This window comes from Mesoplodon densirostris, chromosome 1 (assembly GCF_025265405.1).
Source record: "Mesoplodon densirostris isolate mMesDen1 chromosome 1, mMesDen1 primary haplotype, whole genome shotgun sequence".
NCBI classification, from domain to species: domain Eukaryota; kingdom Metazoa; phylum Chordata; class Mammalia; order Artiodactyla; family Ziphiidae; genus Mesoplodon; species Mesoplodon densirostris.
The window spans coordinates 103,962,497-103,986,177 of NC_082661.1; the positions used below are offsets into that span (position 1 = coordinate 103,962,497).

The 23,681-nt window shown below is 53.1% G+C and overlaps 1 protein-coding gene across 4 annotated transcripts in view; it reads right to left on the reverse strand.

The window, feature by feature from the left end:
* Window positions 1–7,782: 7,782 nt before the first annotated feature.
* Window positions 7,783–23,681, reverse strand: part of AFAP1 (actin filament associated protein 1) — a 156,916-nt gene continuing 141,017 nt past the window's right edge. For 2 of the 4 annotated variants that reach the window (XM_060106427.1, XM_060106419.1), the window contains 4 exons: window positions 21,399–21,563; window positions 18,550–18,740; window positions 15,456–15,620; window positions 7,783–12,485 (listed from right to left, as the gene is read on the reverse strand). In XM_060106427.1, coding sequence (XP_059962410.1) covers window positions 12,459–12,485; window positions 15,456–15,620; window positions 18,550–18,740; window positions 21,399–21,563 — 548 coding nt within the window. In that variant the 3' untranslated portion in view covers window positions 7,783–12,458. Of the gene's footprint in view, window positions 12,489–15,455; window positions 15,621–18,549; window positions 18,741–21,398; window positions 21,564–23,681 lie in introns of all 4 variants that reach the window. The other 2 variants (XM_060106401.1, XM_060106411.1) reach the window with 1 other exon arrangement.

Genomic DNA, 23,681 nt, shown 5'->3' on the forward strand with positions numbered 1-23,681 from the left:
AGATAGGGGCCCCAGAGTTGAGGGCAGCGAGGTGCAAAGCAATCTAGAGTTGGGATTCAGGCGGACATCCCTGGGCAGCCCAGGCCCTCTGCTGACCACAGCACTTCTGCAGGCAGAGGGAGGACCCCGTGTTGGGACGTGAAGGATGCTTCAGAGCAGGGCTGAGTCAGCAGGCCCGGGGCTGCCAAGAGGGCAAGTCGTGAGGACAGAGCACAGGCAGGCATAAGGACAGACCCCTCCTGGGGGCTAGTCGAGGGAATCACGGGAGGTGAGGAACTGGACAGCCAGTGCCCGTAATAATGCTTTCTGGAATTTTCTGGCGACTCAAGGGCAGAGAATTGGGGCAGCAGCTAAGGGGGCATGTGGACGAGAATGAGCTAATAGACGTGGAGAGACAGAAGGTACAGGAGGGAGAGGAGGGAATGCCCAGCAGCAAGTCCTCGAGGGGTGAGTGGGATAGAGCCCAAGCATGAGCTGAGGGGCCAGGTCAGGTGGGAGCAGGGACCACTGACCCTGGAGAACTGGAGGGCTTAGAAGCACGTGGGGTGGGAGCTTCTCTTTCAGCTGCTTTGTGTTCTCAGGGAAGTTACAGGTAAGGTCATCCCTGGAAGGGAGAAGAGGGAAAGGGGCCAGGGAAACAGGAGAAGGTGTGAAATTTTTTAAAATTAATTAATTAATTATTTATTTTTGGTTGCGTTGGGTCTTCGTTGTGGCACGTGGGCTTTCTCTAGTTGCAGCGAGTGGCATGGGCTCTAGGCGCATGGGCTTCAGTAGTTGTGGCACGTGGGCTCAGTAGTTGTGGCTCGTGGGCTCTAGGGTGCAGGCTCAGTAGTTGTGGCGCTCGGGCTTAGTTGCTCCGCGGCATGTGGTATCTTCCCGGACCAGGGTTCAAACCCATGTCCCCAGCACTGGCAGGCGGATTCTTAACCATTGCGCCACCAGTGAAGTCCCAAAGGTGTGAAATTTTATCAGGAGAGTGAGAAAGTGGATTGGCTAAGGAAGTTGTTAAAATTGCTGGCAGTGCGGAGGCCCCACTGAAGATTTGCATCACAGTGTTACATGGAGATCTTTGGTATGGCTCTGTTTCTCCAAGCCACAGTCCACCGCTCGGGTACAGAGCCATGTAGGTGTCCTCAGGTCACAAAATGGCTACAGCAGCTCCAGCCTGGGCATCTTCCTCTCATAAAGTCTAGAGGCTCTGGTCAGGTCACATGGTCATCCTGGAGGAATCCCTGTAGCTCACTGTCTTAATCTTGAGCTACATGCTCCCCCACCCTCACCCCGAGCCAGAGATGGGGTCACCACGTATCCCTGCATTTGGGACAAGGAACCACTGCAGCGGGCTGATGACGATGCCGATGTAAACGCTCGACTGCAGTCTTAACCCCAGACCACGGGGTCAATTCCAGAGGTGCACACACAGCGATGCCCTGCTAGATACCCACAATTTGTCTGGGGTGCACATCATGCTGCCTTTGAGATTAACGTGGAAAAGAAGGATTCCACCAGCAGCTAAGAATGCAGCAAGGAGGAGACAGGACACAGCTCGTGAACCAGAAAACACTTGGCCTGGAGGGAGTGCTCCTCATTCAAGGATAAGTAACTGAAGAGAAACACAACCACAGCTCAAAATTTTATGCATTGTGTCTCGATATGAATGCCAGAAAATATGCCCTCTTTGAAACCAGATAGTAGAAGTTCACAGGCTGAGTAGGAGGGGAGTCACCGGAGTAAGAAGGAAAGTGAAAGGGCAGGAGCGGAATTAGCATTTATTTGCATTAAAGATAATAAAGAGACGGCTTCCCTGGTGGCGGTGGCGCAGTGGTTGAGAGTCTGCCTGCCGAGGCAGGGGACACGGGTTCGTGTCCCAGTCCGGGAAGATCCCACATGCTGTGGAGCGGCTAGGCCCGTGAGCCATGGCCGCTGAGCCTGCGCGTCCGGAGCCTGTGCTCCGCAACGGGAGAGGCCACAACAGTGAGAGGCCCGGGTACTGCAAAAAAAAAAAAAAAAAAAGGATAATAAAGAGAAGAAGGCGGAAGACGATGTCACCACGGAAGAGAACGGATTACGAATCTCTAAAAATAACAAGGGAATGAGAAATAGAGTAAATAAAAGCCTTGTAAGAGACAGAGGGAAGGAGGTCTCCATGAAACACAGGCTTCCTTGGGAATCAGGGCACACAGCGGAGCTGGAAAAATTCCGAGCCCGCAGATCAAAAGGCCTATGTAGTATTGGGCCAAAGTCCATCCTGTAAGAATTTCAGAATTTGAACCATAAAGATTAAAAAGTCCTACAAAGTTCTAAACAGAATAAACAGAATACTTACCAGGGGGAATGAGTAGGGCTGAGGCTCCTCTACTGTTCCGGAGGCCGGGAGATACTGGGAGGGTTGTGATGACTCAGCTCCGTCTGGGTTTTACTCCATTGTAAAGGAAGTAGGGCACACGTAGATTTGAAGTGTTCAAAAATGTATCATTTGTGCACCTTCCAAAGGAAAAAAATCTCAAAGACACCCTTTTATCAACCAAGGGGTGGTTCAAAAGCAAGCACTCCCCTTGTGGGCCATTTAGGAGGCAGAAGGGGATGGCGGTGGCATCAGTACCACGTGACAATATTCATCGTAATAAATGTGCAAACAAAAGAGAGCAAGAAGCTCAAAGATCCCTGTGCACTTGCCTGAGACCCAAGGTTTGGTGTGAGACGAGGACAACTGCAGGGTGAGATGTGGGTGCTTAGACTGGTTCCTGCGCCTTCTGTTTTGGCGTTGTGACAGGAATGGCCCACGAGGTGATGCATCGCTACCTTTACTTGTTCCACTGTTCCATGTGCTGCACTGTCACCCACCCAGCATCACTAACATCCCCTTGGAAGGTCTCCTGAGAAACTGGGACAGAGGTGGCATCTGCCCGACAAGAGACACGTGTGTGGATTTGGACAGACTGGGGCCCCGTTATCCCAGGAGTTGGATACAGGTAGATGTACGGGTGGACATGAGATTGGGAACGTTTGCTTTGCTGCCATAGATTCGGGCAGTTACTGAGAATTTCCAAGAGGTTCCTGAGATTTGCAGCAGCTTCTGGTTCTCGAGAGCTGCCCTCTTAAGCGCCAGTGACTTAGGGAATCAAAGGTGATTCCTGACTTGCTTGCCACCAGCCCTTCTCATAGTTGCACAAGCCTCCAGCTCCCTTTCCGAAATCCTCCAAGTGTGCAATGTCCAGAGCCGCTGGTCATCTGTGTCCCACGAAGGCTTGGAGAGAACTTGCTGTTTTCTCCTCACCAGACCCAGTCAGCTTGATTGATGCTGCTGAGGTTCTGAAGAAGAAGATGCCAGCCTCCCTCGCCGCTTAGAAAGAGCTGAAGCGTTTGCTTAGACCTGTGAGATGCACTGTTTCCCTCCACGTGGGAGCAACTTCACCAACAGGCACGGAACCAACAGGGTCAGCTGCATCCCAGACACTGGGAGCTGTGCACATTCCCGTAAAAGGGGCCACATCTGCATCAGCAGCTGCAACATGCTCACCATCGTCTCTCACACGGAAAATGGACAATTGGATGGGGATGTGGGCGAAGTCACTGCCCTGTGACCTTTCAGGTCCCGGAGGGCAGGACTGTCTGCAGTTCCTCTAGGGTGGAAAGATTGCTTTGTTTACTGTTTTAGGAGGAAGAGGACTTCGGTTGGGGGGCGCACTTTCTATCACAGGAACCGACTGTGTCTGGAAACCAAGAGGGGATTCTTCCCGTGGCCCAGGCTGTATTCCACCCACACTTTCAGGAACCAGGGGAATCATCACACCAGACCGCCTGTGGCCCAGGCAGGGGCCAAAGCTCCACCAAGAACCCGACCCCCGCAAACTCTGCTCTGGCCGGAGGGTCTCAATGGAACTGGAAATCCCCAGGAACCTGCCTCGGACGGGAGCCAGTGTCCACCAACACCCCCAGAGTGTGCAGGCTCTCCCCCAACCCCCAGTGCAGTCTCCCCCGACGTGCGCACCCGTGGGGAGGGTTAGGAGGGGATGCACGTTACAGATCCAGCTCGGCATCAGGCTTCAAGGGGATGCAACCTCCCCCGGACTCCCGGGGCTCCAGGTGTGTGACCAGCCAGGTCTGGGAGGTGTTAATGGTCCCAACTGTTGTGGTGACTCAAGTTGGTCTTGAAGTACCAGGTCCAGAGTGTGCTTGCAGTTGTCTCTGTAGCAGTCAAGTTGGGAACTTAGAGGGATGTCCGTGGATCCCAATCCTAGGGACACTACGATCAATGAGTCACCCTGACATCACCTGGGCCCTCCTCCTCCAGAATCTTCTTCATCCCACGGAATTCAGGGACCCAAGTTCAGGGGTGAGAGCTCCTACTCTCAGCTCGGATTTGCAAAAAGCAGCCACCACGAAGCATTTGAAGAACACCCCCTGTGCCAGGGACCTTATCCCAACACTGGTGCAGGAGTGTTCCTGGGACCTGCAAGGTCCCTGATGCAGAGGGGTGGGAATGAGCACGATAACTCCCCGGGGAGACTTCTCCTTGTGTCCCATGGAGGGCTGCCCACGGCTCGAATCTGTTACCACCAGAAGCCGGGTGTCGCTCTTCGTAGCTTTTCACAATTTATAATGACGTGTTTATTAGCCAGGTCGCCTGTGCCAGGTGCGTGTCGATCGCCAGCAGCAGAAAGGAACTGGTGCCGACAGTTTTGTTTACAGTTTTGTGCCTCCAGTGCCCCAAGCACAGTAGGTGTTCAATAAGTAGTCCCTGAATGAATAAATGAATGAATGATTAGTTGAAGAAAATGGCAGTGTTTATCCTGCTGGAAAGATAACCCACAGAGAAAAGGATTTCAGCTCAATTAGAGTCTTACAGGTGTTGCAGGATATTTCACGGATGGGTCATCTCCCATCACTTGTTACACATGAAACTCAGCCCATGCCCTTTCCACAGGAGCAGGGGGTTTTAAACTGTAGGCTTTATTATCCCGCAGTATGGAGGGAGGGCCAACAGATCAGCAGATGACTGCCATTGAGCAGGAAAGTTTATCACACTCCCCCGTTCCCCATAATGCCACACCACAACAGGCCACGCCAGGTCACACAGGGCCACATGGGGAAGCACCAGGGCAGGTCAAGAGGTGGAGGGAGGGGGAAAAATGGGAACAAGAGCCTTTATTGTGGTTTTCACAGGAAGGAATGGGTGAGGCAGGGCAAACAGGCTGAGGATGGGCTGGTCTGAATAATTTCAGTAAAAGCTCTGGGACCAGGGGCTGCCCCAGCTGTCAGGCACCTGGCCCAGGGGTGATTAGGGCAGGGGATAGTGGTCCAGCATGTGTGAACCTCATAAAGGAGTTGGCTAGGGTGTGGACTCTGCATTGGTTGGTTCACATATGAAAGGCCTGTTTGCAGGCAAGTCCTTGACGTCTCCAGGAACTGGGTGGCCCTGGGAAGGGCTGTCCCTCCATGGTCAGCAAGGTCCCAGGTGTCAAAGCATCAGAAAAAGAAGAGATGCTCAGCACACGGGCAGACCTCCCGCCCACCAGCCGGAGGCCAGCCTCCCTGAGGAAGGAAGCGGCTAGCTCTCAGCTCTGCTGCACTGCCCACCCAGCCCTGGGGGTGGTTCCAGGACAGACCAACTTCTCAGTGCCCAGGATCAGCTCAAAATAGCCCCCCAGGTGGGGAGGTGAGTATACCTGACCCACTTCATCTCTGCTATGTTTCCTACCCTGTTTTCTAACTAATTGGTCCCTTTGTGTGAAAAGCCAGCCATTTTAAACAGCATCATAAAATTGATGAAGTTTCCATCATAAAATTTCTGGATCACAGACATCAGCTAATGTTTTCCCTGCTTCCCATTAAAGAGCTGGGCTCCTGATTTATGCCAGCGAGGCTCTGTATTGCCTGCTCCCAAAATTATAACTTGCGTGATATCCCTGAGTCATCTCCATGGTTCTAAAAAGCAAAACCGAGAGCTCTGGTGTCCTTTTGCTAAGTTTTAAAAGAAATTAAAGAGGCACTTCCTTTTCCTTTGGCAGCCACCAGGACGTGACCCATGTTCAAGCCCAAGGAGGAGCATCAATTAAAAACAAGTCTGGGCTTCCCTGGTGGCGCAGTGGTTGAGGGTCCGCCTGCCGATGCAGGGGACACGGGTCCGTGCCCCGGTCCGGGAAGATCCCACATGCCGCGGGGTGGCTGGGCCCGTGAGCCATGGCCGCTGAGCCTGCGCGTCCGGAGTCTGTGCTCCGCAACGGGAGAGGCCACAACCGTGAGAGGCCCGCGTACCACAGAGAAAGAAAGAAACAAACAAACAAAAAACAGGTCTAATGAAGCTTAACCAGGCCCACCACTGAGATGAATGACCCGTCACTGGACAGCGAATACTGGGGCAGAGGAGCGCCTTTGAGGACTGCTCGTAGGGCACTGAGGCAAGCTGAGAGCACGCGGACAGTGACTTTCCTGTCATCTAAGGTGGGCTGGAGAAATGACCTCACCTCTGACTCAGGGCGGTTGCTTCACTCTGGCAATGGAAGAGGCCCCTCATTATCTGGGACACGGCCAGCCAATGACCACCCCATCCCCAGGGAGAGGAAAATGGGGGTGAAGGAGGCACCACCCACTCACTTGGTCCTCGACCGCTGAAAGGTGGGTCCAGGTGCGTAATGTGTCACCTGGACGTCCCCAAGTCACACACACAGGCCACGCCTCCCGCTCTCAGACCTGGCCTCCCGTTTGTCGACAAAGGTGTCCTGCGGGGCCCAAGGTGACACCTTACCCTTGCCGCTCTGGCCAAGCTCAACTCCCCTGTATCCTATGTTGGCGACAGATTGGCTAGCAGCCGGGCCAGCTCCTCGGGGCTCTGCCGTCTGCATCTCCATTAGCCCTCGGGTGGGCTGTGCATCCGCGGCGGCCTTTCTGCTCCCAGCCAGTGTGGCCACATATGCCTGCCTGGGTCTCAGTGTGACTCACTCCCGTCCCACTGGCAGTGGTCTTTCTAAAACCAGAAACCTGGCCAACCCACCCCCCTCCCAAGAGAAGCCTTGCATGCACTCCACAGAGTCCTCCTCCATCTGCAGACAGGAGGTCTCCAGCTGATCCAGCCCGCTCTTCTAGAGCCACCTGCCACTGCGGCTCATGTTCTCACCCTCCACCGCGGGCTCCTGCTGCGCCTCCCCTGCTTCTCTCCCTGCTGAACTCCTATTTAAACAGCATGGCCCAGCTCAAAAACCCATACCCGCAAACCCCACCGCTAACCGCCTGAAAGGCAGCTGCTCTTTCTCCTGTGGTTCCAGAACCCTCCAGTCCCACACTCAGAGTTACCTGTTGACACGTCTGCATCCCTGGCTGGAGTGAATGTCCTGAGAGCAGAGTCACATCCCATCTGGTCCTGTTTTGGGCACCGGGCATAGAGTTGCACTCAGCAGGAGCACAGATGCTCCCTGACCCAGATATTCGGGTCCTTGGACTAAAAGCAACTTTTTAAAAAACACTATGCTTGAGACTTCCCTGGCGGTCCAGTGGTTCAGACTCTGCGCTCCCAATGCAGGGGCACGAACTCGATCCCTGGTTGGGGAACTAAGATCCCGCGTGCTGCACAGTGCAGCCAAAAATTAAATAAATAAATAAAATAAAATGCACGTTTCTTTCATGAAAGAAGATTCTTGCCAAAGAAATAAAACACTTGCCCCACCTTGATCCCTCTTACATCCCTCCCTACCTGGCAAGCAAAATGCCTTGTCAGCAAAATGCCTCCGTTCATCCGAAAGTCCTCCCGTCTGCCCACAAACCTAGCTGGTCAAGACGCAGAGGCCGAGTTGGAACAGCAAGTTTATTAGCAATACACAAATGAGGCACGCCCAAGGGCGCCAGTCTGTGGGCTACACCGTGCAAAACTGTAGAAAAATCCATTAGTAAAGCAGAAAATTCAGGTGAGGCTACTACAAAATCCGGGCAAATGGACTGAAAACGAATATTTCCAATGCAAGTTTCTTCTGATAAATTTTTTTACTTTATGAATTAAATACATTGCGAAACACAGTGAAAATATATTTACAGTTATTTAAAATGGACACTGCCAACATATTTAATTTAAAAAAATCTTTCCTGTTTCTTGCCTGTTTCTTTCAGAGTATTTTAAATATGACTTTAGTTTTTAAAAAATACAATAAGGAAATAATTACATTCTTAATATGAAAACATTTTACAACTTATAGCCATGGTCAATTAATGCTGAATCTCTATAATTTAAAAGTTGATGCTAAAGTTTAAAGTTAATATTTCCTTTCTCGTTAAAAAAATCAAATACAAAGATTATCTTATTAAAAACACCTTTGGTCCCTAAGAATTATGATCTGATGACCCCATCTCAAAAATTTCTTCCATGGCAACTAATAGAAATACCTGGTGATACTTGTATGCTGTCAAGTTGGGCTCTTCTGGAAGGACGTAAGTGAATTATTTCACAAAAGATGGGCAAGAGGGTGCATGTGAGGCCAATTCCCTGGGCGTGAAGCTCCCTCATCTTCACGAATGACACGCTATCCCGCTATGGCTCGGGGGTCACTGAGAGGCCTTCTGTGATGCTGCACCGTGTGCGTGTGGGGGGCACGAAAATGTCAGTTTATTTATTTTTAGTTTATTTCACAGTATCAACCCAGCCCATCGTGGGGATAGTAATAAGACAGTAATGACAACAAGAACAATAAAATTACCCCCTTTAAAACTATGCCACGATCTGAAATTATTTAAAGAACTTAATTTAGAAAGAAAAGAGGAAGGCAATAGTTTAACACTGAGGTGTTGCCGTGACCTTTACGTGAGCCACGGTGGAGACGGACAGGCCTCCTGCTCCTGGAAAAGGCATCCGCTGGGCTGTGCAGGGGCCGGACTGGGATGCAGCCGCCGCAGACGCCTGATTGCTCTGGCGGGAGAGGTCCTGCCCGAGTGCCCACCCCCGTGCCCAGCCTGGGAAGGTTCCTGTTGCAGGACATGGTGAATAACCAGAGAACGCCGCCTGGTGAAGTAGGTCTGTAGGCAAAATGGACATTTCCTTCAAAATAGTGTGCTGATAGAGTTACTCTTCTGGAAAGAATAAATGGGACTGCCAACAAAGGAGTTCTGCCCACGGCCATCGGGCCTACCCCAGCTACAAAGCTGTCCCCTTGGAAACCTGTACACAAATTCCAAACTGTTGCCCCTCCCTAGGGGCGGTCTTTAGGGCCCAGGACACACAGTTTTTGAGACACTTTTCAAAGGTGGCACATTCCAACTGATCAGAGTCGCCTCGGGTTTTCAGAAGGAGCCCAAAATGACTCAGGGACCAGCGAGATGAATAAGGTGGACGGTCAAGCTGGACAACGCCAAGGTGTCTGAACTGAGGGGCCACGACTAGCTCTACACATGCAGCCAAGAGCCCCTGGGAGACCGTTGTGCAGAGCCCCAGAAGCTGGGAGCATCCCCAGACCCACCGGGTCCCCGCAGAGGACCGTCCCGGGCCGGGTGGGATGGCTGCTGGCTCCCCGGCCCTGGCCGACTGTTTGTGGCCTCTGGGCAGGGGGTGGTCACCTGCACCTGAGCCCACGTCAGGGGTGACACAGCGCGCCCTCTCACCATCAATGTATCTCTGTGCAAAAGGCTGGTGAGTGAATGAAAAACATTATAAAAATATAAAAATGGGGAGGACTTTGAAGTTGATGACCCCTTACCAAAGCCAGAAGCAGAAGCCTGAGGCTGACGGTGGCCTCTGTTCTAAGGAAGGGGCCCCGTGGCCCGCAGAGGGTGGCAGCCTCACGCCAGCCCCCGGTCTGGCCACCACACGTGTCTCATTTCAGTTAGGATCCTGTTACAGTTTGGCCAGCACTCTGTGACCATGACTGTCTGTCAGAGGAATGGGGACATTTCTCAAGACTCCACTTGTCCCAGGGGATGGTGGCCCGCACCCTGGAGCGAGGGCCGAGGCCAGGCCACCCCCACAGCCTGGCTCTGTCACTGCTGTCTCCCAGCTGCCCTGAGACAGGGGGGCAACGAGATCACTGTCAGGGTGCTGGCAGGATGTCCATGGTGTGTCTAATATGTACAGATATAAATTAAAAACTATATTTATTGAACATATACAAATAAATAACTTATTTTGAAGCAAACGCTTTAAGCAAACTTTCTGATCAAATCTAAAGACATCGAGGGGAACATCTCAAGGGCACCAAAGGAGCCCGATGCTAGCGGCCTCGGCTTCCGCGGGGCTGTTTTAAATGGCTCCGGGGGAAGGAGCAGGATTGAATCCACCATCCTCTTTAAAAGGTTTATGGTTGTGAAAGTGAATTTAAAAACCTGGTGTTTTTAAACACAAAATATGTACACCAGGAGTCTTAAGGCCAGGGTCCAAATCCTGGCTCTGGCACCCGTTGGCTGTGTCCTTGGGCGTGACCCACAGCAATGGTCAAGGTGACATTTGCAGTGACCTCTGCTAACGGCCCACCCACCTGTGCCCATCTGCTCCCGGGCTAAGGTCATGTCTTCCCTTCTGAGCAACAATCAAAATCTGGCTGCTGTCGTGGGTCAAGTTGGCTGCCAACCAGAATAGCCTGAGAGCCTTATTTGGAGAACATTCATTTGACCGGAAGGCAGCAAAGATCACACTTTTCCCCTTTACAGAAAGTTAGCTTCCTACGATGCCAGCTTCCTACGCTGATGGAAGAACAAGGGGAGAGGGGCTCCTCCTCCCCAGCAGGGCCGGGAAGATGGGCCTGAGGCTTGGGGAGGCCCCTCGCTCCCCACTTCCTACTTGGATTTCCCGGGGTCAGGGTTGGGGGGCCCAACGTGCTACGTGCAGGTGAGACGCAACCCCCCCCGCCCCCATCCTGTAAACAGCAGGGGAGGAGCTTGCGTGCGAGGCCGCCAGCGGGCAGCCCACGGACCTGGCAGATGGCTTCGCAACAAATCCAGGTTTCAGGTGGACTCCAGCTAAACAGCCTGAAGGTCCTGCTGCAGAACTTTCTTAGCCGCCGAGACTGCACTCCGGCTCTGGTCAGTGAAACCAAACAGGGCCTGTGCTGGCCTCGAGGGCCACTCCAACCCTGACTGTCAAGGCCTGCGGAAGCCGTGGGCGCCCCGAGATGTGCTCGCAGGTGCATGGTTTTCTTGCTTCCTGCTCCTGTATCTGATGAGAAGCAGAGGACGGCAGGCCTGCACCAACTGCAGGCAGAAAGAGCCCATCCCTGCGCGTGTGATTTGGTCCCATCGGTCAGTCTGCAGAGGGCTCTGGGGTGACAGATATATTTTCTGGGCAGTGGCTGCACAAGGAGAATTCCTGAGAGGTCCCTCTGCAGACAGAGGAAAGCCGGCCTGGTTCTTGGACCCACATTACCTCTACCTGTGAACTGGCCTGTCCCCTTCACGCCTTAGTGTCTGAAAGCTTCGAGAAACATCCCTCTGGAGGCAAACAGGGAAACTCAGAGAGGCCCTACCTGGCGGCCGCGCCCTGAGGGAAACAGTAAACCAAGTCCCGAGGCAGGTCACAGGGGCAGGGGTGGGAGAGAAACTCTCGGGGGTCCTTCTTTTGCCCTAAAGCTGCACAGTTCCCAGAACCTGCTGCCTTTCAAAGGGCATACGCGCCCCTCGGGAATGAGTGTGACCGTCACCCCAGGGCCAACCAGGTCTCTGAGGACCACCCGCTGGCTTTGAAGGGATTTGGATGCTGGGAAAGGACACATATGCGTGAAATATCAAAAACACTCTGCTGCCTTTCAAAAGCAGTACAAATAACACAATATGATACAGAATCTCTGAAAAACCCTTGGAGCTAAGCGTGACACAGGAGAAAAAGAGAAAATTTTTTAAAGTTTAAAGAAGAGTGGCAGCTTTTCATATCCTGGTGACAGAAGCATCTGTTCAGAAAATTTTTTTAAAAAAGGTAAAAAATGCTTCACAGCACAATTCTGTCGCGCCATTACCCCTAGTGATGAGGGGGCCGGGCATGTGGGGAGAGGGACGTGGAGACTCGGGGTGCGAGTTCCTGCTGTTCACGTTGCAGCGACATCCCTGGATCTTCCTGGCCGAGGGGCGGGCAGCCCAATGCCCAATGCCCACGCCACACACTCACACCCCCGCCGGGGGCGCGGAGCACGTCCAGGGCCCGTTGGCCGTTCATCTTCAGTCTGGGGTGGGAGTGCTGAGACTGGTGAAAACAATTATTTACCTGGGTGGGAAGATGCAGCTTCTCCATCCGCCAGGGGAGGCTCTCACAATACCTTCCGTCCCTTTTCTGACTTTAAACAAATGAAGTTGGAAGCCAAAGTGTTACAAGTAAATCTCTTTAAAGGGAACCATTATACAGTAGAGAGGATACAGCAGGCAGGTCCAGGTCCTGGCACCCAGGTCCTGGGTCCTGGTCCAGCCGCAAACCCCGAGTCCTGCTGCTGGAGCCCCCGGGCCAGCTCCCCGCGGTCACTCGATGGGATGACGCTGTGCGAGCTGGGCGTCCGCGAGCTCTATGTCCCGTTCTTCAGCTCCCACTCCTGCTGAGCGAGGCAAGAGGAAGCGTGTACAGATCAAAAGGGCACATGCGGGGCTGAGACACGTCAGGCTGCACCCCATCCACACCTGTGCCCTAGAGGGTGAGGGCTCAGCTGCCATGGAAACAGCGCCGAGGTTCCCCGGCAACAGGCTGAGAATCACCACACGGCCCAAACCGAGATGGGCCTGAGTCCCACTAAGGACTCTGGGCAAATCTAGAGAACGTGTGCGTGGCGTGGCAGTCCCCACACAGGGCCTGGCACCAAGCAGGGCTCTCCCGCCTGCCCTGGGGGCACCGAGCGCGGCAGTGCTGGTCTGATGCAAGTGCCTGACTCCTACTGTATCCCCAGGGGGTCATTAACTGGGCCGTGAGTACACTGCACACCTTCTCATATTGTAGCAAATTAGGAATTTCTCACCTTTTTTCTAGCATCGAACGTACAAGCTTCATTAATGGTTAAAAGCATGGCGTCAGCCAACGTGGCAGAAACAAAACCAAACCTGAGCCACCTGCACCTCGTGAGCACGTGCAGGCGCTGGTGTGGATGACCTCGTGGCCTCTCCCACAGCCCCACCCCCAATTCCGGGCTCCCCAGAGAGGATGCTCAGCTGCTCTGTGCAAAGCTGATTCTCCGGGCGGCAGGGAGCCCAGCGCCCCGGCAAGCCTCCCTCCATAGCCGCCAGCCTCCGGAGCGGCGCCGGCTTGGAGAGAAGTCATGTGCATGTGCCTGCACACGCTGCCAAAGCCTCACACGCACGATTATGCGTGTAATCGTGTGACCAAGCACAGGTCACGCTGGCCACCAAGCAGGGAGCTCCACGGACACGCCCAGCCAGAGGGACGTGGGGAGGACCCAAGGCCGCCGTGTGTTTCACTGAAAAGGCTGCACGAAGGCCGGTGCCCCGTGCTCGGGGTGGCCCAGTCCTGGTACACTGGGACCTGGGGTACGTGTGTCAGCTCTGAAAGCACTGCAGCCACCAAGCTCCGCCTCCCAGAACATCCCTTGGCACCCGGAGCTCCCAGGCTGCGGGGACAATGCTGGGCCTGGAGCTGGACGTCGGGGCCCTTCAGCCCCCTTCTCGGCTGGGAAACCCCGTGACAGGTGACTTGAAACCCTCTGAGTTTCAGGAGCACGCTCTCTTACGCTCCAGAGCATCCCTCATCGGGAATGGGAGATTATGCTAGGAATACAGCCTGGGATAACGGTTTCCAAGCCCAGAACGAGTCAGACTCAGAAAGGTCCTCAGAAAAAAGGCCAGGGTAAAAGAGGAGGCCACGTGTGTGATGCACCTACAGGCGGACAGATGCTCCCAGAGGCAAAAGGCCAGGCCACCACCCCGCCCTCCAGCCGTGGGTCCCCTGCCACTATTCTCAGGAATCCTGGGAAACCCCTGCTCGATCCCATGCCTTCAGGGAGCATGTGGTCCGGTCTGAACGGCCAGCTGTGCATCTGAACCGGCCAAAAACCACACGTTTTACATTTATCGTGAAAAGGGGGCAGGAAGTGCAGAGTACTGAGCCTTGGGACGGTGAGAGCAGGCATGGAAAATGTAGCCCTTTCAGAGGTTGGACTGACAGAACTGGAAACTGATTTCTTTGACAGCAGAGAAATAAATGAAATATTTTTACTGCATTTCCCTTCTGCAAATAATTAGGGGGACTTTATGGGACAGCTCTATTCTAAACATCTTTCAAGGCAAAACATACTCCTCTGCAAACGAAGAACACTTGACGCGTGCCAAGGAAAGTAACAAATGATGCACAGTAATTCTTCTTTTCCCCGAATTTATCAACACACAGGCTCAGTCAAACGCACGTGCTACGAAGACAGATATTCCAGGATGCTGTTTCTAACCACCATTGACAGGGACCCTCCGTGAACACAGCAGCCAGAGGTTAACACTCACATTCTCATCTGACACCACATCCGCTTTTCAGAAAACAACAGATTTCTAGCCAATTTGGAATGGGTTCCAAAGCTGCCAAAGAACAAAGGTAACGACAGCAAGAGAGGGTCCCAGAGACAGTGAAGGGAGGATGTCTGGCCTCCACATTCATCACAACAAATTAAACTCATCTGGATGCATTAGCCTGACTGTACCAAGTAGGATTTTTTCATACCACAGACTTTCAGTTAAACCGTCAGGAACTGTTTGCTTTGATAAACTATAGTTTTTTAAAATTTTCTGGGATTTTTAAGCTTAGCATCAAAAATCGTTAGTGGCCAATCCCATCAGAAGACTGGAAGGTACTACAGAATGGCCCCTCGGGTACAGGATTACAGGCTGCGGCGGGGCTGGGAAGCAGAGGGTATGGAGGAGAGTCTGCCTCGACTTTTGATTTTTTTAAAGGATCTCAGCGGTCACTGGCCAATCTCTACTTCACCAATGAAAGAACAGGTCAGGAGAAGCCAGGACTCAGAACCATGCTGCTGGTTTTCCTGAAAACAGATGGTCCAGGCCTAGAGACAAGTTCTGGTCTTTTTTGCCTTTGAAAAGGAGGATTCCTGTAAGAGGGTCTGACTTTAGAAAAAACAGGGTAGATACTCGTGAAATGGCATCTAATATAGAAGCCGCAGAACTGGAACAGGAGGCCACACTGAGCTCCTGCACCCTCTACCCACAAACTCTGAGGCTGAAGTGGCTCCACCACACCTTGCCTGTGCCAGTGCTGGCATTCCAGCCAGAACAGGGATGCCTGTTCCCCAGCAGTGCTGGCGTTCCCCACCCGCCCCGGGATGCCTGTTCCCCATCAGTGCTGGCGTTCCCCACCCGCCCCGGGATGCCTGTTCCCCAGCAGTGCTGGCGTTCCCCACCCGCCCCGGGATGCCTGTTCCCCAGCAGTGCTGGCGTTCCCCACCCGCCCCGGGATGCCTGTTCCCCAGCAGTGCTGGCGTTCCCCACCTGCCCTGGAATGGCTGTTCCCCAGCAGTGCTGGCGTTCCCCCGCAAGCAGGAGGGGCGGAAGCTCACCTTGGCCTTCCGAAGCACGTGTCCCCGGCAGGGGGAGCTGGCGGGGGCCGGCTGGTTCTTCTTCAGGATGGCCGCACTGTTCACGGGCACTGGGCCCTCTGCATCACTGGTCTCACAGCTGGACATGGGCGAGTTCTCCAGAGTCCGGTGCCTAAAAACTGGAGACTGTTAATGGAAAGAGAAGATGTTGGGTGAGGTATGGTTTCCACGTCATCAGTATTTTCCCCTAGGAAAATGGCTTAAAGAATAAAACAAGTTCTGGAAATAGGCAAAAATGATAACAGCAGTAATAGGACCACCTCACAGAACCCCACTCTAAAAGCACCTTTAAAATATGCATTTTACAGCTGGAGAGACTGAGGCTCTGAAGGACGCTCTGCCCTGCACTCAGCGCGGGCTCTCCCAGTCCTGCGGGGCAGCCTCTCACGCGAAGGCCTGTAAAGACCTTTCTGATTTCAAGGAGCTCCTAGGCTATAGCACCAGGAGCAGAAACCACCGGTGACCAGGATAGGGGAGCACAAGCTCACGGGATCCAGTTCCTCAGGGTGGGGCTCCCTGCAGTGACCAAACACATCGATACCACGGATTCCCAGCTGTTTACAGCACGGTCTCCGCAGGTCAAAGCAAGACTTAAGATGGAACAAAGTGAATCTGCAGTCGCCAAGTCTCCACATGAGATTACAAGCTGCTCTTTGGGGAAAAAGTCGACAACTTGCTGTACTTCCCCCCCTCCAAAGGAGGTCTCCGCGGACTGACCTCTCCCTGCTCTGGCTGTGTTAACTGTGACTTAAAATACCGGTTAGATGACATGGAACGAAATGGGCTGCTTAGAACCCCTCTGGGGGCGACTAACCACGGGTCCCCAGCAGCCAGCTTTCCGCACGTGCTCGCTCACTTGGAAATGCCTCCAAAGGCCAGGCCAGCTGGGCTGTGGGTGCCATGGCCGGTGGGAAGGAGAGGACCACACCACCCATCCCCAGGGGGCTAAGCTGGGCTCCGAGGAGGGCGGCCCATGGCGCTCCCCTAGGACGGCTAATGAGCTGCTGGCCCAAGGATGCGGTCAGGGTGGGGAGAAGGCAGAGCACGGCACGAGGTCCGAGGAGGGGCCCTCTGAAGGGAGCAGCAGCCCCATGGCCTGAGAGCAGGAGCTTTATCAAGCCGGGCCTGTACCCTCAAGAGCACAGGGCAAAAGGAAGGAGAGCTGACAAGAGGGGGCCCAGGGGGAGACCCTCAAGGGGGAGGGAGAGCCCCAGAGAATGTGGGGTCACCCAGCGGTGCCTGGAGACGTCCAGACCTGGGGAGGTGAGGGCGGAGGTCACGTCAGGGAAGGCAGCTCCAGGGCAGCCGAACCGCAGCAGGTGGGTGAGTGGACACCTGGGCACACAGGACAGTGTCTGCAGGGGACGTGGGGCTGGGGCAGAATCTGTTTTGTAAGATGGGACACACTACAGACTCTGCTGATGCTCTGAAGGAAGCGAGGAGGGAGGAAAGGTGAAGATACAGCAGGAGGGCATGGCAGATGCCTGAGGGGTGGATCTGGAGCCACATCTCCATCCGATGGGACCAAGGACGGCGACGCCGGCGAATCCTCAGGCCCCTCCTGGGAGGTCAAGAGGCTTTCCTGCCTCCAGTCTGCGGGGCCCCGGGGACAGCCCCCTGCCCCTCATGGGCCAGCACTCACAGCCCTGCCACCACTCTTCGGGTAGAACTGGCCACCTTACTACACCCTCGGTCCCCGGTTTGGCCGGATGCTGAAAAGCCCCTTCCGCTGCTGGACTGCTCCCCCCTGCACCTTTCAGTGACTGATGTGAGTGTCTTCCCCTGGTCTAGCAGTCCTCCCTTGCTACAATACGAGCTCCACGGAAAGAGAGATTCTCATCCACGAGGTCCACTGCTGCGCCTGGAACCATTTCCAGCTCACAGATGGGGCACAGCACACGTGTATCTAATTTGTTGAATGAGTGAATACATATCAACGAGCTGGTGAACACACAATGAGTGGATGGATACTTTCGTAGGCCAGGCACCATGCCCAGAGCTTTCGCACACACGAGCCCACGCGGGAGGCGACAGCACCATCCCCATTTCACAGATGGAAAATCGAGGCCTACAGAAGGGAAGTCATCTCGAGCTCTGGTCTCTGTGCTCACAGAGCCTGCTTTCTTCAACACCCTGCTACGCTGTGCCCCAAAGGACGGGCGGCTCGGCTGATGTCATGGTTTGGGTGGTGGAAGCCTGCACTTGGCTGCTGGAATCTGCTCTGCCAAGCGGTCTGGGTGTGGAGGGGGGAATCCTCTGAAAGTGAGGGGTGGTCGCTGGAGAGGGACCAGCGACTGGAGAAGTTTTGAGATGGTCTCTGCAGACAATGGGAGAATGAGGTGACCACTGCTTGGGGGGAGGCAGTGAGGGTGGGCGACAGGAACTCGGTGGTGCCATGCACCCGTAACCCAGAAACCTTGCCTGTGGGTCCCCCCAAGCCCCAGGATGCGGCAGGAGCTGGCCCAGGGCTGTACTCTTAGAGAAGCTCTCTGGGCCTCCAGCTCCTCATCTGGAAAACAGAAGCCATCACGTCTGACTCGAAGGAACAGCTCATGGAAAAGAGCAAGTTCTCCAATGACAGTGGGCAGCAAATCACTCGAGGTGCTAATTCGTGTCTAATTTGTTCGTTCTGTTAGATTCTGAGGTTATAGATGGTTTCACTCATTTCCGTGTCCCCAGCACCTGGCATCATTCTCAGGACAGACATGCTAGACATGTTAGAAAACTCTGACACACTGAACAAAGGTTTCTATCTAATGAACTGGCATCAAATGAGGACATGGCTCCAAAGAGATAAAAAGAACTGTACTCATTACACTCAGGTTTTGCACAAGGGGGGAAAAAAAAGACTCAGTGCTTCCACCACCTTTGAAAAAGTTCAGTGAAAGACATAAGAAAATTCCATGTCCATGAACTTAAAACACAGTCAAGAAAGAAGAGTGTTTGAAATGGACACGGGAGCTGAGTCTCTGTGGTGCTGATTCTGGGGACGACGGAGGAGCAGTGACCTGAGAAAGCAACCCCCATCTCTCTCCCGGGGAGCGGCAGGCGTTACCTGCGGACTCGACGTCCCCGGCCGGGGCTCGATGGCCAGCCCCAGGGTGACCCCGCCGGCCAGGGCTTTCTTGAGGCTCTCCTTGACCTCTGTCAGCTCCAGCTCCAAGTTGACGCGCTCTGTCTCCCTCTGCTTGCACTCCTCCTCCAGCTTCTTCAGCTTCTCTTCCAGGATCACCTGGGTCTTCCTGCCTGAAACCCCAGAGAAACACGACTGCTCCAGCCGAAGGCAAAGGTTTCAAGATAACAGAGGATGGACATGCGGTGCCCCTGAAAGGAGCTCCGCACTACCTGGGGGTTGAGCTCCCCTGCCTAGGGTCCTTCCCACAAAACTCAAACCCAGTTCTTCCTGAAAGGAGCAGGGTCCCTTCCTAACTGCTCTCTTGCTGCAGCCAGAAGAATATGGACCAGGAAGCACGGGATCTTGATTCTCACAGATGCCAGGAGTTTGGGGTCTGGGCCCCAAAACACTCATTTCAATTTTTTTTTTTCCTGCGGTACGCGGGCCTCTCACTGTTGTGGCCTCTCCCGTTGCGGAGCACAGGCTCCGGACGCACAGGCTCAGCGGCCATGGCTCACGGGCCCAGCTGCTCTGCGGCATGTGGGATCCTCCCGGACCGGGGCATGAACCTGTGTCCCCTGCATCGGCAGGCGGACTCTCAACCACTGCGCCACCAGGGAAGCCCCTCATTTCATTAAAAAAAATTTTTTTTAAACATCTTTATTGGAGTATAAATGCTTTACAATGGTGTGTTAGTTTCTGCTTTATAACATAGTGAATCAGCTATATGTATACATATATCCCCATGTCCCCTCCCTCTTGTGTCTCCCTTCCACCCTCCTTACCCCACCCCTCTAGGTGGTCACAGAGCACTGAGCTGATCTCCCTGTGCTATGTGGCTGCTTCCCACTAACTATCTATTTTACATTTGGTAGTGTATATATGTCCCTGTCACTCTCTCACTTCATCCCAGTTTACCCTTCCCCCTCCCCATATCCTCAAGTCCATCCTCTACATCTGCATCTTTATTCCTGTCCTGCCCCTAGGTTCTTCAGAACCATTTTTTTTTTAGATTCCATATACATGTGTTAGCATATGGTATTTGTTTTTCTCTTTCTGACTTACTTCACTCTGTATGACAGACTCCAGGTCCATCCACCTCACTACAAATAACTCAATTTCATTTCTTTTTTATGGCTGAGTAATATTCCATTGTATATATGAATACCCTCATTTCAAAATGAGGGACGTTGACTAGGTGCCTTCCAAAGGTGCCACTGACTTGAAAAGTCCAAATATGTTTCTCTACTCTGAGTCATCTTACTTGCCCCTATGGTCAGAATACAGTAGAGCTTGCATCTCCATAGCACATAGCACATTCGCTTTATTCATCTTATTCGAAATGTGTTACAGTGGCACAGGAAGGCAGGCAATTTGCCCACCGGACAGATAAGGAAAGAGATCCTGAGGGTTAACCGACTTGTGAGCATGGCCCTGGCCGACTGCTTGGTAGCACATGACAATCTCTTTTTCAAGGCCCAAAGCTGGTCTCATCTTTCTGCATCTTCACTGTCCTACAAACTGGAAACAACAGCGGGAAGAAATTCTCCTCCTGTCCTGCTGACCTGGAGGCTCCCGTCCAGTTCTCTGACGGAGCCTGTGATCCCCCGGGGGGGCCTCATGGGAGATGCCACCTCCTGCCCCTCCTACAGGCTGTCTCGAACAGGCTCAGCCCACACCCAGCCTTGCGTTCTTTAAACTCTGAAAGCACTTTCTTTCTTAAAAACCATAAGGGGCTTCCCTGGTGGTGCAGAGAGTCTGCCTGCCAATGCAGGGGACGCGAGTTCGTGCCCCGGTCCGGGAGGATCCCACTTGCCGTGGAGCGGGTGGGCCCGTGAGCCATGGCTGCTGAGCCTGCGCATCCGGAGCCTGTGCTCCGCAACGGGAGAGGCCACAACAGTGAGAGGCCCGTGTACCGCAAAACAAAACAAAACAAAACAAAACAAAACAAAAAGAACCCCAAAAAACCATATAGGCACAAAGTCAGGAAAGGCTGGACCTGATGACTAACTGCTATATACACGCCAACTCCTCCGGCACAGAAGCTGCTGGAAAGCAGGTTCTTCCTCTCGGGATCATCCTGGTCTCTACATTCCTCCCCCTCACCCCCCAAGGCCAGAAACTGAAATCTAGAGAGTCAGCCTCGCCCCAGGATCCAACTCAGTCTTGAGCTGAGGAGACATACATTTCAGCAGCCCCAGCATCGGAGCCAGGAACCACATGGCCAGCTCCTGCCAACGAGGACAGATGGGCTGATCCAGAGACACTGCTGTGGTCCTCACCCGCGTCTCCCTCTTCTTTCCTCTCTGGGGTTGTTCCCCCTCCCCTGGTCCCTTCTACGAATCCATCACAGTCTGGCCCTCACCAGTCCCTCCTCAGGGAACGGCGGGCTCCTTCTATCCACACAAAGACCTCTCAGCTGGGCTTCTGAGTATTACCCATCCTCCTGCTGAGACACCACCCCTCACACACAGTGACCATAACTCCTGAGTCCGGAGGCTTGTGCTGCCAATGAGCTCTGCCATCAGCCCCCAAGGCTGGGACAGCTCCCCGGCACCTACCCAGCCTCAGCCAGCGAGTTGAGGTCCAGGCCCGGCCTCCTCCTGCCTGGTCCATTATTCCACATTGTGGCACCTGCCCTGGGCTTACCACCAAGGCTTCCAAACTGCGAGAAGCACTGCATGGAATGACACGGTCTTACTAAGAGGAGAGCCTCGCGAGGTCCAGACCCCGAGGGCGCAAGAGGATAAGCCTAGACTCTGGCGCCAGCAGAAGCAGGCCCCTCGTACCGGCGTTCACTTCGATGGCGGCCCTCAGGCCCTTCCTCTCCTTCCGCAGCTGGGCCAGCCTGTCCCGCAGGCCTTCCCGCCTCTTCAGCAGCTCCTCCTCTTTGGCCTGCAGCCTCTTGGCATCTGCTTCCACCCGGTTCTTGCCATATTTGTACTGGTCAGCATCTTGAAAAGAAAAAGCATCAACAGGAAATTAGGTTTAACCAAGTAGATGATAGGGTAATTCATAAAGCCTGTTTAATCAGCCTACTCAGTGAAATAAACTCAAAGCTAGTCATTTTGCTAATTCAACAAGAAAGACAACAGGACAGGTTTGAAAAGTGACCAGTTCAGATTATCCAATATTCTTTGAAATAATTTTTTTTTTTTTTTTTTTTTTTGCGGTACGCGGGCCTCTCACTGCCGTGGCCTCTCCCGTTGCGGAGCACAGGCTCTGGACGCGCAGGCTCAGCGGCCATGGCTCACAGGCCCACCTGCTCCGCGGCATGTGGGATCTTCCCGGACCGGGGCACGAATCCGCGTCCCCTGCATCGGCAGGCGGACTCTCAACCACTGTGCCACTAGGGAAGCCCCTTTGAAACAAATTTTTAAAATGAAAATAGAATGTCAGGAAATTCCTTTAACGCCTCCCTTTGAGGCATGCAACATATAATCTTCAGCAAGGTCGAGAGTGAACAAAACATTCTGTAATCTGAAAAGAGAGTGTCTACCAACATCACAAATAATCTCTTGATGTGTGTAGTTCTCTGTATTTTTCAGAACACTTCCATTACACTGTCACGTCGGATCCTTACAGCTGTGCTGTCTGACTCTTTTGCTGACCTGACGGCACTATCCCCACCTCCAGTGGGGTGGGTACCTGGCATGAACAGAGCACACGATAAATATCCGCTGAGTGAGTGACTGAGCAAATTAGAAAATGAAGGGGCACCCAGAGCAGTGTCTGGAGCCCGACCACCTAGGTGGGAATCCCAGCTTGCCACTTGAGCTGTGTGACCTTCAACAAGGCACTTCATCTCTCCATGTCTCAGTTTCCTCATCTGTGCAATGGGGGTAATAAGAGCAGGTACTTCACAGGGTTGTTATGAGGATTAAAGTAACACTTATACAGAACTCTGAGCAAGCACAGAATGGGCACTGTGTAAATGCTCATTAAATAAAGTGAGTGGATAAATGAATGAAAAGGAAACCAGCCTTAAGGAAAATGTAGAGATTTGGCCAACATCACACTACTAGTTAATAGTGCGTTAAAATCCTGACCCAACGCTCTTGTCCTCAAATCATTCTGGCCTTTCAATAGCAATAAGGGCTCACGATTCTGCAGCTTCTGTGGCCTCCCAACGGCCCCTGACAGCGAACGACTCAAACCTGATGACGACCCAAGGCCTCCTGCACCTCCTGCACCTGTGAGCTCACATTCCATGATATACCATGGTGGTTTATTTGCATGTCTGACTCCCTTAGTAGACTAGAAACGACTTCTGGGGAGAAGCCATGGAGGGTGGTGTAATGGTTAATAATAAAGGCAGTTGACCAGGGAAGAGACCATGATTGTGGACAAGCAATTAATCCCCCGAAGGCTCAGCTTCACCCTCTAGAAAGCAGAAGTGCTAAGGCCTAACTTGTGGGGTTAAAAAAAAAAATTCGATACATGTACTAAAACCCACCTAACAGAATCATGTGATGCCCGGGCCGTGGTGGACACTCCCTGGCAGCTCTCATCCCTGGCAGTGATAACGGAGCCCCCGGAATCCTGTCCACTCTGCCAGACAATGGTGAGCCATTTCTAACAATTTCTAGCGCCTGTCCTAAACACCGAATTCGCCGATTCTTACAATGCAAACCATCGTGACTGCATGAAAACTGCATTTATGAAGGCAGGTACACAGTCATCACTCCCCGCTCCATCTTCCCCTCTCTAAAAACCAACCCACCCCCCCCACAGAACGATATTAAAAGGATCGCAGCATGAGGATGACCAAATCAACAACTTGAAACGAAAGCACTGCTCTTAGTGGCCTGGGTAACCACATGTTCTATAAACAGAGCACAGTCCAAACTCTGTCCACTCATTTCTGATCTAAGATGCTTCCCTGACAAACCTGTATGCAGTCGCTTACCACCTTCCACATCATTTGGTCCCCATGCAATAAACCCCATCCAGGCTATAATGCAACTGCCTGAATTCAGCAAAAAACACAGAGCACAATTATGTTTCCTTTTTTTTGTCATTGGATGTCACCAAAGTTAATAAAAATTCCCTACAGAAGCCCTCATAAAATA